The sequence below is a fragment of the Heliangelus exortis genome, chromosome 25 (genome assembly GCF_036169615.1).
Source record: "Heliangelus exortis chromosome 25, bHelExo1.hap1, whole genome shotgun sequence".
In the NCBI taxonomy this organism is placed as follows: Eukaryota; Metazoa; Chordata; class Aves; order Apodiformes; family Trochilidae; genus Heliangelus; species Heliangelus exortis.
In genome coordinates, this window is record NC_092446.1 from 451153 (window position 1) to 465507 (window position 14355).

Below are 14355 nucleotides of genomic sequence, written 5' to 3' on the forward strand. Positions count from 1 at the left end.
TTGAGTCTCTTTTTTGCACATCTGCATTAGGTCATTAGATACGAGTTCATGTCTGGTAAGAGATTTTTCTGATATTTGCAGTGTGGAAGTACCTTGATGAATTTTAACTGCAGCAGGTGTGTCCACTTGGAGCTGCCTTACATGCAGCCATCAGCAGTTCCAGCATGGAAAATACTGGCATCTAAACTTGATTCAAAGTTTTGGTTGGAGATGCTGTGAATTCATTGCTCTGCACTTTTTCTTAAAATTATTTGTCACGTTTATCTACGCCTAGTACACGAAATACAAATATTTTAAGGATTTCTGTGGTTAGTTTGTGATGCTGGCAGCCTTAATTTTGGTGCAGACTTGGAGGAGATGGTTCGAGGTGTGCAGCTCCTGTGTATTCTGTTCCCGGAGCTTTCCCATGGCCTGGCAGATCTGACAGGCCTGACCTGGGGTGGGGATGGCTCTGCAGAAAGCACTGAAAAAATGAAAAGGAAGGTGGAATTGCCTGATCTGTAACTTGCTACAGTTACCCACATATAGCTGAACGATGCTCTTTATCTGCCACCTGTCTGTCACAGTCTGCTCTGCGGGGCTTAGTGTTTTACCTGCTAGATATTAGTCTGTAGTGAATGCATATCTGGGCAAGTGTGTTCCTTTGCTTAAGAAATGTGTATTTTGGTGTATCAGGGACCATGACGTGTGGCCCTTCACTTCTGTGCAAGGTATGATTCGAAATACAGGGAGAGCAATCTGGTGGCCAGCCCACTCCTGGGTTGGATAGTGCTGGGATCCAGGAGGTGAGGTTGGCAATCTAAAGAAAGAGGAGGAGGTTACTTCTGTGTTGTTAATATTGTCTGTGTGCAGTGAAACAAGCTGTGATGCTGCCATTGCCTGCTATCTTGGACCAAGCATTCTTCCAAAGAAAGGTGTTGCACAAGTCTGTAGGCTGTCAGGTGCTCAGCAATGAATTCTGCTTCAGCTCAACAGGAAGCATGGAGTGGACCGTGCATAATCAGCTTCTGTAGCCACACCCTGCATGGAAGCAGAGGTAACTATAAATCATGCATCATTCTGCTAAGATTTTGTAAATTAACCGTTCTTTAAAATCTTTTATACAGAATGTGTCACCAGATGGTGCTCTGACACAGCTGTCTGTGCTGGTCTCGAGGAGTGAGCAAATAGTTTTCCCTTGTGAAGGAATTCTCAGGCAAGGGTGGCCCTGCCCTCTGTAGGTACCTGCTGGGGCGCTCGCTGCCCTACACCCCGGGGTCATTGTGTAAATGGGATGTGGTAACCCGGGACCGCAGTCTTATTCATTTCTCTCTGCATCTGAACAGGGTTCTGTGCTCACTACCTGGATGTGCCAGCAGAGAGCCGCCGGTGATTTCGCCACCGGAGGTGGGCATAGCTGCGGTGTCCCTGCCTCCTTCCACCGGGAGATGTGGAGCAGGCAGAGGGCTCAGCCCCAGCTGGTGACCCTGCACCCTCAGCCCTTGGTCTCTGACGTGGAGAGGCAGGAGTGCCCGGGGAAGCTTCCAGCAAGCAGGAGCTGCTGAGGTGGTGATCAGTTTTGTTGCCCTGTCTCTGGCAATTGCTTTGAACGCTGTTGGTGACAGCCACAAGCAACGGTGAGCTTTTTGTTTGAGTTAGGCATGTAGCATAAGCTCTGGCTTCTCTAACTTGTCCAAGAAGGAGATCTTCAGACATCTTTTGTTGCCAGATATTGTGTCTCAGGGTCCTTTTCATCAGCAGAGCAAGTAATGAAGTTAGAAATCACAACCACAGGGTTACAGCTGCTCCTGAAAGAAGCAAGGTCTGAGCATCAGCTCCAGACAGGAGCCCTGTGCCCTGGCCCTGCACCTGTGGCTGTCTCTTAGGTTTGTGTGTCCTTGGTGTGACCAAAGAGTTCAAGGTTTCTTTTCCTGGATTGGTGTCCAGAGCTGCAGTATGATCTTTGTTAACTGTGCAAGTTTCCAGTTCCTTTTCACAGAGAGTGAGCTGATGATAATCAATGTGCTGCTGGCTCATGGGGTGGCTGTGGACATGTCAAACCAATTTAATCTTCTGCCTATTTATAATCAATCTAATTCTCCTGCAGACACACACAGACCTGATGTCCTTTTAGTGTCTGAGCAGAACATAAATATATCAGGCCACCTTATTTGCTGCTGGCTGTTGAAAACTAATTTCTGTAGAAAGTAATTCAATAAGGTTCTTGTTGGGCCTGGAGACTCCCTCCTACTCTGTACTTCCAATCTTTTTCTTGTCTTTACTGTATGGTGTGCACTGTGGTTGGCTTCAGAGAAGGCTTTCTCTATGCATGTGTCTGACGTGATTTATGGGGCTACACTTGTAGGTGGTGTAAATTGTCAGAACTTGATTGAAGTCATGTTCTTACTTCTTTAAACTAAACAGTATTCTTTCTTGTTTGTACATAAGGTTTAGCAATAATGTGCAGAGATGACTTCTGCAGTGTGATCTGAGCCAGGAGGGTCCTGTCAGGGTGTGGGCACTGCCTGGGGCTGACCCTGATCCTGGGAGCAGGGTCCTGTGGGATGGGGTGCTGCTGCCTTTGGGCTACCACCCACTGTGTGTCTGGGCTGTCCCTGTCTGGGGCTGCTGCTTTGGTAGCCCTTGGCTGTGGAGGTGGAGGGCATCTCTCTGGCTGAGAGCAGTGCTGAGGAGGGTGTTCGACTAGCACCTCAGCAGACCTACAATGTAAATAACTTTTTGCCAGTGCTAATGGCTGTGTCCTTGCCTGTTGACATTTTTGAGCCTTGGGAGAAAATGTTATCAGTCTCCCTGGGCTTTAAAGAGTTGGATGAACAGCCAGTGGAAATCACTGACCAAACTCTCATCCTGCTCAGAAAATATTAATGCCACCAGGGAAGACTTGGAGGCTGCTGCAACAGCGCTTGCCATGGTGTTCTTCAGCTTTCCTGAGCTAGAGCAGCTGAGGGGTGTGTGAGACATTGGGCTTCTTGGGAATCTTTAGCACGTTATTGCCAAAGACAAATTTTAATGTCTTCTGTGTTCTGACACCAGCATTTTATTGGCCCTGGAGGAAAGTGCGGTCTTTTTAAAATAACTGATGCCATAATAGTGTCCGTGGCACAGAGGGTTGAAATTAGACCCTAAAAGCCGCAGTTTTTCATCTCTTTTCAGTAAAAGACTGTGTTAACATCTGTCACTAATGTTTATGCAAAGCCCAGCTTAATCCCTCCAGCAGCTGCCTATCAGACAACAGCCACATTTTAGGCCATCATAGCATCACAGAAACATGCCTTTGATGTGCTGGGAGATAGTGACTAACTTTATAAATCAGGAAACTGAAGGAACTGAGGAGCTAAAAAGGATCTAATGCCAGCCCAATGTTCATTCCTGGGAGGAGGTGCCATATTGAGGGCTCCCACAGCTTGGCTTGGAAGCCACCAAAATGTCAAGCCCTGGGGCAGGTGTGGGCCCTGGATTCTCACTTCATTAGTTTTGTTGAGATTGTGCCTTGTGTTAAATGCAGATGCTTGGAGACTGGAAGGTCAGTGGACTCCAAGCTATTTAGCTAATGGTTCTTAGGGCTGGCTGGCAGCAGCAATACTCACAGCCACGGCTCTCTGATACGATCTCGTCTGATGTCCCTCAGCAATCTGATGCTGCTGGAGCAGAGATGGCATTTTAGACCTTACAGCCCTGCCAAATCATGCCGTGACTGTTCACCTTGTGGATATTCCAGGTCAATAAAATGTAATTCAAAAGTCCCATCATCAGAAAACAATTTTTGATGATAGTCTTGCCCCTAGAAAGCTCCTGGCCTTGATGCACTCAGGCATTTTTGTGTGCCATAAGCAGCAATGGCTCTTGGAATCAGTGCTTTTCAGGACACTGAGACACATTTTTGTGCCATTTAAAGAGCAAAGCTGGCATTTCACAGCATTACCTTGCTGAGGCTTCAGGAGAGCAGCTTGCAGCCATGGTGGCCTTTTTGGTGTGTGGGTCCAGCACACGCTGTCCTGAGGATGTAAATTAATTCTTTATCTTTTATTAACTTCTCATCTCAGAGTTTGCTTGCAGCACAGTCCCAGGACTGTCACTTCAGGCTACAAATTCAGGATTATTTTTTCCTTCCCTTTCCCTTGTTTTGGTGGGATATTCAAGGAGAGGCGTGTCCAGAATTAACGGCTCTCAAAACCCCCTTATTCTGGGAATGTGCAGCCAGGAGAGACTTTGTACACACAGGTGAGGAACCAGCATCTCCTTTATGTTTGTAGTGTTGCTTTGTGCAATAAACAGAGCCTTGGCAGGTTTCCTTGCTCAGCAGTGTGAGAGAGCAGGGTCCTGGAGACGTTTGCATTGGCGAATGTTTCTTCTGGAGACGGAGGGGACCAATCTGTGCTTTTTGTGCAAAATACTGTGAATCATTGCTCTTTGGGGAAAACACAGCTCAGCTGAGCTGCCCTCTCCACCATGGGAAGCGCTTCTCGTTTTCCTGCACCGCAGAGCTCCGGCTGCTCCCGGACTGGGGCTGCGGGCTCCGTGCCACACAGAGCGCCGAGCTTGTTCGGGGAGCTGTTAGTTTGAGCTCAGTTACTCGTATTGGATGTTAATAACCCTCGGAGCTCTGTCTGTCATGCCGAGGGTCCTCTCCTCCCCTCCGTGCAGGGACAGGGAGCTGCTGGCTTTGCTCCCTGCTTGCACCGTCTGCCACCGCGGGAGCTCCAGGTGGCCACGCCGTGTGTGGAGGGGCACAGCAGTGCGTGTTGCATTTATCCACAGATGGCACACTGGCATTGCCAAAGGATCCAGATCAGTGTCCTTTCTCCTGGCAAGAAGCTCTAAATAATTTTTGAGCTGTTTCCAATAATAATAACTGGAGAGTAAACGATATCATACTTTCAGTTAGAACTAGCATAAAGAAACACTGCTGCCCCCTCTCCAAATTTGATCATTATTTAAAAAAAAAATAATTCAGCTTCAAGTAGATCATAATCCAAATTAAACGAATAGCGTGTTCTATTTCAGCTGGACAAATCTATTTGTGATCCCACTTTAGTAGCACACATTCCCATAGGTGTCACGAGATTTATTAAAAATTAAATAAAAAAAATACTGTACCTATTGTTAACCATGCCTGGACTTTACACATAAACAACCTGGAATTAGATATGCATCAAATGCACCCTCAGTGACACAGCTGCTGTATTCTACAAAGCTTCCTAGTTCCTCAAACATTAGTGGCAATATTGCCTCTGGTGCTTGTAGGTAAATGCTGCCAGGAGGGGAGGGCACACTGTGCAATCCTGAATGCCACATGAATGCAGCTGTGGGGAAAAGCTTCCCAGAGAGGGGATGTGGGAAGTGCTAGGGTAAGTGTGAGCCAGATGGACCTGCTGAGCCCCCACAGGGTTCACTAGCTCTGCCAGGACCAGATGACTTCAGAGTTAAAAGTAAAAGTTCTTGGTATTGTCTTTGAAATAAAATTAGCTTTGTTAGAAATAATTTAATTTTGTTATTGATTTCTGTGTTACAAGGTCTCAATTGGACATTAGCCTTTTTCTAAGGGTTTGGTTGTTTTTGTCTGCTGAAATCTCTTTAAGGTAAAGTCACATTTCAAATGCAATGCTTGGCTGATGTACTCTAGGAATTCCTCTCTTGGTGCTAGTTTTGGAGGCTCATGGTGGTCCATTTTGTATGGACCCAAAGCAGGGAGGCAAAGAGGAAGGCTGGGTGTGTCAGTGATGGGAATGATTGCTTCTTCAGGCATGTTTGAGACATAATTGGACTTTCAAGCTCCTTAAAAAGATAAATAGGTGGGTGGGTTTAGTGAAATAGTTGCAAACAACACCTGAGCTTGGAGTTCTGGCAAATCACAAGTTTAGCTTGCAGCCTTGCAAAGTCTGGAATCTCTGATCAACAAACACAGAGCCTTGCAAGCTGGAGTGCTGCCAGAAAGCAGCTGGTGGTGTTTGCTTGCATGTGATAAACACTTCCAGACATTCTTCCTAACCTGCTGGTATGCCTCAGACTGTTGGCAGCAGAAGGTTATACAGCTTTGACCAGGAGGTGGTAGTGTCTAATTGATAGTGTCTCTTTGTGACCAGTGGTAGGATATTGGTGTTTTAATAGAAGAGTTCACTCAAGTTGTCATGGCAACACAAGTTTTTGGAAGGAGAAGTGCTTAGTAGCTGAGTTGCTTGTGGCAGCCAGAGGTTCCTATGCTGGATGAAGATGTGTCAGCAGCCTGTACCATGGTACCATGCCTGGAGCACATTGTTCTGGGCAAGGAGGACTGGTGTGATCAGGAGAGTCTGGTTTGGAGCTGCACAGGGGTGTTGGAGCCCTGCGGTCCCTGTGGCTGGCACATCCCTGAGAGGTTGCTCAGGTCCTTTGTGTCAGGAGTGAGTGGCTCACCCAGCAGCTGGGGCTCCCAGGAACTCAGATACAGCCTCTGGAGACTGCAGGGTGATGGAGGACCTGTGGTCCAGGTGTTGCCTCGGGTGCTTGCATAGCTCCTGGGACTCACCTGGTGGGGTAGCTCAAAGTGCTTCAGCAAGTAATTAACAGACAAAATAAACAGAGTGGCATGAATCTAAACATACTGTGTTGTGATGTGGGGCTGAGGGACCTGTGAAGCTTGAGCCCTGGCTCCCCATTATGCTCATTATGTTTGTACTAGCTCCTCTGCTCCAGAAGCTGCAAGAAATCATTCTGCTGTGCCTAATTTTAATTGCCTGTTATACAGTTGCTTCTTTTCCCATGCATGTCAAATAGATTCTGTTCAAAAGTGTAACTCTGCCATGTGGCATGACCTGTCTGCTAAGTTACAATAGCAATAAAAAAAATACTGCAGAAAATAATTTTTAAACTCTCATTATGAAATACAATGGCACTCTCATTTTGTTGCCATCTGCAGCCTATTGTGTTAGGACCAACACAAACAAATCAATAAGCCTGCTGCTTTTCCTGTGTTGGCTTTGGCAGTCTTAAGCAGTTTATGCAGTGTTTGTGGAAGCATGCTTGTTTCTCTGGTCTGATGAAGTGCCCTCCTCAGCCAGAAAATTACAGCATTCACTTTTTTTTGCAGAATTGCTCTGGGGCAGGGATTTGAAATGCTGCACCTGGAGAATGGAGAAGAGGCAGCAATGAGAGGGTTAAAAAGCATTATCTGGGCTGCAGCTTTAACAATGAATTATGGAGGGCACAAAACTGAGTTTAGTAGGAGGTTCCTTGCCTGGAACACGCCTTGGCAGTAAACAGAGCTCTGATCTCAGAGGCAATAAGGCACAGAGCAGTGGCAGGGCTGGGAGTGGTGTCTCCTGGAGACCTGGATGGACCCTGAGCATTGGTGGCACTCAGTGTCTCTCAGGCTGCTGCCATGCCAGAGCAGGGAACTGTGTGAGCCCGTCTGTAAGATTACAAAAGAACCAAACCCTCCTCTCCAAGTCTGAGTTTCTCAGGGAGCAGAGGGGCAGTGAAGGATGCGGTGTGGGAGATGAGCGGTGCCAGGGACCACAGTCGCTGTCAGAGGGCAGTTCACATTGTCACCGAGCTGTGCCAGAAGAAAAGCCTGCCTAGCTTGGACCTGGACACTTGCAGGGAATTCCTCTTGCTGCCTTCTGACCAGAGCCTGATCATCGCTGAGCCAGGTACAGTACCCTGGCCCTGCTGGAGTGGCACGGTGCCAGAGAGCAGGAGGATGCTCCAGAGAAAAGGAGACATTGGCAAGTGTTGGACTGGGGGGGGGTGGGGGGGGTGTTGATCTCCATATGTGTTGCTGTGTGGTTGGTTTCCTTCACAAATGTTCCACTGTGAAGTTCTGGAGGTGAGTGCTACCTCACCTGTTGCTGGGAAGCCAGACATCCTGGTGGGGACAGATGCAGAGGAGAGGCAGACTGGGAACGTGCTGCTGAGGAAGTGGTTAATGAGAATAAGTTTAGAAACAGAGACTCCTGTTCTGTATAAAGCAAAAAAAAACCAATGAAACTATTTAAGTAACTGAGATGACAGGAACTGATTGTTGGTATCCCAGTTAGAGAAAAGGAAGGACTTGCACGGATTTTTTGTTCACCGGTAAGGGATCTTAACATTTCCATGTATTTGTTTTACTTTCTTAGGTTGTAGAGCTTGGGAGCCTTACTAGCATGTTAACAATGAGTCAAGAGTGAGCACACAACTCTAAGAGCAATGGGACTTTTCTTTATTGCAAAGGGATTAATTTTCTGTACACTTCTGCTCACAACTTCTTGTTCCGGAGGAGTTGTCCTGTTCTGAATCTTCAGAAGACATTGGCAGGGTTAGCTCCCAGCCCCAGCTCACATGCTGAGGAGCAAAAACAAAATCCCATGATTTTTAGCATGATTTATAACATGCTCTAAGTTGTTTGTGTATTGGAACATTTCCATAGAGTGCTTCTTTCAAGGGGTCTGTAAGTAATGATCCACCAACCCATCCTGTTTTCACAGCCCAAGTTTTCAGAACCTTTCCTCTCCTCTGGGGACAGGAGCAGCACAGGAGCCCCTCAGTCCCCATCCATTTTGTGTCATCTTGCTCCAACTCCTCCTGCCCATCTCTGCCAGCTCCTCACCTCGGGGCTGGGCACCCAGGGCACTCTGGCAGCTCTCCTGACATCTGCTTGCTTAACAGTGGTGCGTCCACACTTTTCCCAGTATGTCCAGCCCAACACCTTCATCTCACATTCCACTCTGCTTGTAACTTAGTTACCTTCTTAAAATGCTTTTGCTTTTTGTCTGCGCCTTCTGAAGGGTTCCTGCCACTGCTGTCACTTCTTTATGCATTGCATCCGCTGCGGCAATATTCTCTATTGCATTAACTTACTGCGTGCTTCGTGAATTTTTTTTGCTTGGTATTGAAATTATCATTTTTCTGGCTATGTGCATCAGAAATACCTCTTCTGCTCGTGTTCTGTCTGTCCTGATGTTGCATTGCAGATAATTGCCTGACATTTGTTTGTGCTGCCTGTTCAGGACCCCATTTTCAAGACATGGACACATCTGCTGTTAATGTCACAAACATTTGTCAGGGCTGATCCCTGGTTTAAGTGTCACCCTGGACCCCAGAGCCCTTGGCAAGCAGTGCTGGGCTGGCTGCAGTCACAGCTGCTGCCTCTGTTCTGCACGGCTGCACCCGATCTGTGTCTGGGCATTGCTGGGGGCACTGGGGACAGTAGTGCTGATATTTCCCAAATTCCTGTATGTGAAACTGCTCCAGCAAGGGAAACAAAGCTATTTGCATTAAGTGTGAACTAATGCAATAGTTACAGTGGTAAGATATCTTTCCCATTACTGTCTGGATGTTTGTCTAATTATCTGTGTTTGTGCTCTGTGAATTTTACACTGAAGGCTTACGTTAAGTGAATTTGCCACCTGGAGTCCTGTGTTCATATCTGCGAGTCCTTCCTTGTAAAGATACACAAAGGGAGGTTGTGGAAGGTGAGCTGTGATATGGTTTTAAGGCAGATTGCTATTTGGGTACTGACAGGGCTAGTAATCCAGAGGAGCTATGCAGGGTGAGCAGGGGGTCCTGCCTGGTGATGGACAGGTTCAGCAACCTGGATGCAAAGTTCACTGGAGTAAAATTGTCCCAGTTCATCGTCACTGTGTGAGATCAACGGGTTCTCTCTTACCTCCTGGATGACTCCATTAGCTAATAGCTAAATCATCTTGCCTTGTCAAGTACCTCAATGAAGCTCGTGGGCAGATGAATATACTCCAACACTACCAAAGATGAGAGCCAGGGCTGCTTCTGCCTGCCTGCTTACCACTAGACCCTGAAAGGTGGTTTGGTATTTTCTGGTGTTTTGTGTGTTGATGGAGAACAGTACTCTCTGGGCATGCTGTGGAGCCACAAAGAAATTAGCCAGGTATCACTAGTCTTCTTGAACTACATCTGGCTGTGGAAAAAAACTGTGAATATGAAGGTATTACTGGGCAGTTTATGTAAGAATATGTCAGAATATGGTTGAATGCAATGATTATTTTCTTTTTAAGCCATTGTGAACTGGTGGTCGAAAGTGCTCTGGTGTATAAAGTAGGTACTGCTCTGCTCTCTTTAGTTCAGGTTATGCAAGTGCAGATCCTCCTGTTTAAAGTCAATGACAGAAATATAGCTGCAGTGTTTTTCCAGAATGCCATTTGTGGCTCTACTCACAACAAAAGGGCATTGCAAGCTGCTGCGGGCTAGTAATCCAGCAGCTAAGTGTGTCAGAAAAAGAAGTTATTTGGCTGGGGAGGATTTTGGTGTGGCTGCATCAGTGGAAGCGCCAGGGTGAGCACTTGCCTGCAGCCTGGCCCATGGCTGTGCCAGGAATAGAACTGATCTCCTGGCTGTGGGCCTTCGATCGAGCAAGATGCAGCATCCCTTTGTTGTGCCTATCTAAAATCCTCCCCCGTAGCTCCCTCCATCTGACAGCTCTCTTCCCTGCCAGCCCTCAGCTGTTGTGCAGCGATGCCGTGAGCCTGACGCTACACAGGCAGAGGCTGGAGGCAGTGTGAGAGAGCCTATGACAGAGGGACAGCATTTACCACTGCTGTGATGTGCCTTGAGCAAACAGATACATCCACTCTCTGCCCTGGAGGTGCAGCCAGGGCTCCAGGACAGAGCAGATTTGTGGACAAGCCCTAATGAAGGGCTCACAGACCCCTCCTCGCCCATCCCTCTGCCAGGGACAGAAGCAGCTCCAGGGTGCTGCTCCTGCTCCCCAGGCCTGGCTGTGGAGCTTGATCCTGCAGAGGGATTTAAAAACAAAATGGTCATTCTGAAATGAAGGTGCAGAACTGGTGGAGTGTGGCTGCAGACAGTGGCTTGTGGTGCTTGCTGACTTTAAAGGACATTGTGTGGGTATGGGGGGGAATTTACATCAGGATCAGAGCACATCCAGGAGCAAACCCTTGGTTTGATTTCCAGCTCCAGAAATAGTGTGTTGTGACTTTCTTTAAGGTAACGTAAGTTGGGTTGGTTTTATTTTCCTTATTGTATTCATTTGCAAGAATCTTCATTATCCTGTAGAACAACTGGAGCATACAATGGATGATGTGAATACATGTTGAACTTTTTACCCAGAAACTCACTGCAGGGTTGTGTGCAGCAGCCCCCTGGTGATTCTGGCACATTGCATGTGTGTACTGTCCTCAGCAAAATGTTCTTATGCTTTCCTAGTGCAGGGTATGAAAGCTGAGGGGAGAGGAAGAAAAAGGACAGCTGGGGAAAATGTAAAGCTGGAAGAAATTTTATGGTAATTTCTGTTTCCTATAAGACTTTGTCAGCTGTCCTTTCTGTGCTCTAGTCCTGAAATAATGCAGAGCACATTTAGTGTTTTGGCCTTTGTGTGAACTGTTCTCTTTAAACTTCATGATGCAGGCAGTCCATCTTGTACACTGCTGAACACCCTCCTGGCACCTCACAAATGCTGTTAAAATGTTAAACCCAGAAGTACATAAGTATTCTTCCAACAGGCAGGAAAAATGGGTGAATTTTTGTGCTATAGGTTCTCGTTAACTGCAGGAATGTTGATGCAGAAAGTTCAGTTTTATATGAAACAATTTTTACTAGAGTATTTTCTTGAAAAACAGTTATCCCTTGACAGGATAATATGACAATAATTAGGCAAAATCGATGATATGTTCATCCATTGATACATGATGCCTACATCCACTACCCAAGAAAACTGGGCAAGACTTGAATTTACTTACTAGCTGGAATAAAATTCTAAGGAAATATAACAGTAAACATGTTTAAAGCCACTCAGCCAAGGCTAATATTAATCAATGGAGCTCGTGTTTCCAGAGGCCAGGAATGTGAGAAGTCACACTTTGGGGCAAAGATCTTCCTTATCACAGAGTAATGACCTTGCGAAATGGGTCTTGATTTCTCCTGCAAGTGTCTTGTCCACTGGCAGGAAAAGAGCCAGCTGGAGCTTCATTCAACAGATTTGCTCTTTAGCTCAAGCAAAACAGGTTTGTGCTCTGATCCTGAAGGTGTCAAGTGCAAACCTTGCTACCAGAGGAAGGTTTGCAGACCTGTATTAAGATTAAATTAAAAACTGATCTGGGGGAAAAACATATTATATGGGATATGTACATGTGTCTCTGCTTATCTATTGTGTGTGATTCTACAGCTGCCTCTGGGTATTCCCTGTGATGGTCCTGGTAAATAAAATGCACCTATGTAGCTGTGTCAGTGTGCTTAGGAGCTTTGTAAATCCCTCCCTGCGTAGATGCAGGTTTGCATCTGCTTAATTGCAGTTGGTTGATTCATTCCTGAGGCAGTACAGGGAGGCTGGTCATGTTTGTGGGTTTTTTTGCAGACCTCGGGAGCCTATTCCAGTGCAGCTGCAGTAGCCTCATGCATAGTCAGGGATCAGCATCTAAAACTCCATAGAAACAGGCAGCCAGATTGCTGCTGGTTTTAATTGGTGTGTGAGCAGGCTGAGGACAGTGGCCAGGGACTGAACTGAGGAGCAGATACCTCTTTGGTAAGTCCACATTTCTGAAGTTACTTTGTTAATTTGTTGCCTTTTTTTCATAACAGTCTCTTTTCTTTGACAAACATTTTGCTTCAGCAGTTTCTGCCTTTGCCGTTGAAGCAAATTCTTCTGCTTTCAGTATTCTGCCTGCGTTTCCCTGAAGCCAAGCATGTGCTTTTAGCCAGTTCAAATCAGGGCATAGCCCGACTCCAATCTTCTCCATTGTTTTGTGGGGTGGCTCTGAGAAGCTGTTTTTCTGTTTGCAGGTGTTTATTGCTTGACATCCTTGCTGTGCTGAAGTCATCCCAGTGCAATGTGCACAGCCTGCAGCACCTACCCTGCATTCTCTGTCAGTCTCACATGTGTGCATTCAGTGTTCAGAGAGAAAGACAGGACCAAAACTGGATCTCATGTCTGAGAGAATGTTTCATTAGACTGTAGTTTCAACTATCATTGGGTTTGTTACCAGTATCTTCTTCTTACTATTTCTGTTTCTAGGTACCATCGCATATTCTACCTTAGGACCCTAGGTTTCCATCTCTTTATGCTTAGGCATCTTTTTCTAGCTTTAGTATTTGTTTTTTCTTTTTCAAACGTGATAATATACGTTTTTCCTTCCTATCTGTATACTGTAAACCTGGAAGCTTGTCTGTAACAGCCCTTATTGTTTCAATTCAGTGGACTCGCTAACATATCAGTCACTTGCGCCGGCAGTTGTTTGGAGGAGATGTGATTTGTCTCCCTGCCATGCATTGTCTTTAATTATATTTGTACATTGCAAAATGGCATCCTAGAGGGACTGAGAAGGGATAGTTCAGGTGATAGTACATTAGTTGTACATTTTCCGTATTTGTGGGAAAAAAAGAAAGTTATCCTGCAAGGGTGTCTTGTACTTAGCGGAACAGCCGGTGCTAATTAAGGCCGCCTTTTTGTTTGGTTCAGTTTGTTATGCTGTAGCAGGTTAGTGTTTGACAGCATCACAGGAAACTGTGCAGTGAAGACTAAAGGCAGGATGCCAGAAGCTCAGTTCATACAAGCCCTTTCAAAGCCATCATGAAGACATAGAGCCCTAGAGTATCTTGTTCCGTAGAATGATTGCACAGAAACTCTAGCATATGAGTGTCTCTGGCAATGTAAGCATCACTCAGATTTCCTATGCATGTTTATAAGTGCTACAAAGAAATACACGTGCTCTTGCACCAGCAGTGCTGGGTGCGTATAGCGAGCACCTCCTTAGAGCATTGTCTCCATATGCAGTACTTCATCATTTGAATGTCTGCAAGGTCTGCTCACTCTTATTAGAGCTCAGTTCTGAATCTGGTCTTTGGTCAAAGTGTTCGTGCTAAAAGGATTCTAAGCTGCACAGCAAGGAGTGATTTGAGTTGTTGGAAAAGGGTAAAAGGGAACTCAGAACCCATTTAATAAATCTGTGGGATCAGGCAGCCCAGCCTGAGCACAACACTGCATAGCACATTTTAGAGTTAAAGATCTCTGTCTTTGTTACAATCTGATGGAAACAGCAGCAGCAGCTAATGACGGGAGCAGGGTGGCCAGGGAGGAAGATCCCTGGTCATTCAGGGGAGCTTGAACAAAGAAATGCTCTTTCCATAACTGCTGCATTTCTGGGTGTCTGTCGCACACAGGTGGTGCTGAGGGTCCTGCCCAGAGCCCACTGCAAAACCCTGGTGCTGTTTGCCCCGCGGAAAGGACTGTCCATCCTGTGGATACCAGGTATTGTCAGCACCAGAGGCTGAGAGACAGAGAGAGAGAGAGGGCACAATATGGGTTTACTTGGTCCTACTCTAAAAGGCTTTACCGGGCAGCCTGAGCTCCCGAGGATACAGGTCTGTGTGTCAGCCAGAACCAGGGGATTTCTGGATGAATCCTGCACC

The 14355-nt window shown here is 46.4% G+C and overlaps 1 protein-coding gene across 2 annotated transcripts in view; it reads left to right on the plus strand.

Moving 5' to 3' along the window:
- Window positions 1-7251: 7251 nt before the first annotated feature.
- SYT6 (synaptotagmin 6) overlaps window positions 7252-14355 on the plus strand; it is a 33548-nt gene continuing 26444 nt past the window's right edge. The window contains exon 1 of one of the 2 annotated variants that reach the window (XM_071768265.1): window positions 7252-7628. In XM_071768265.1, the coding sequence (XP_071624366.1) occupies window positions 7475-7628 (154 nt within the window). In that variant the 5' untranslated portion in view covers window positions 7252-7474. The remainder of the gene's footprint in view (window positions 7629-14355) is intronic. The other variant, XM_071768266.1, reaches the window with a different exon arrangement.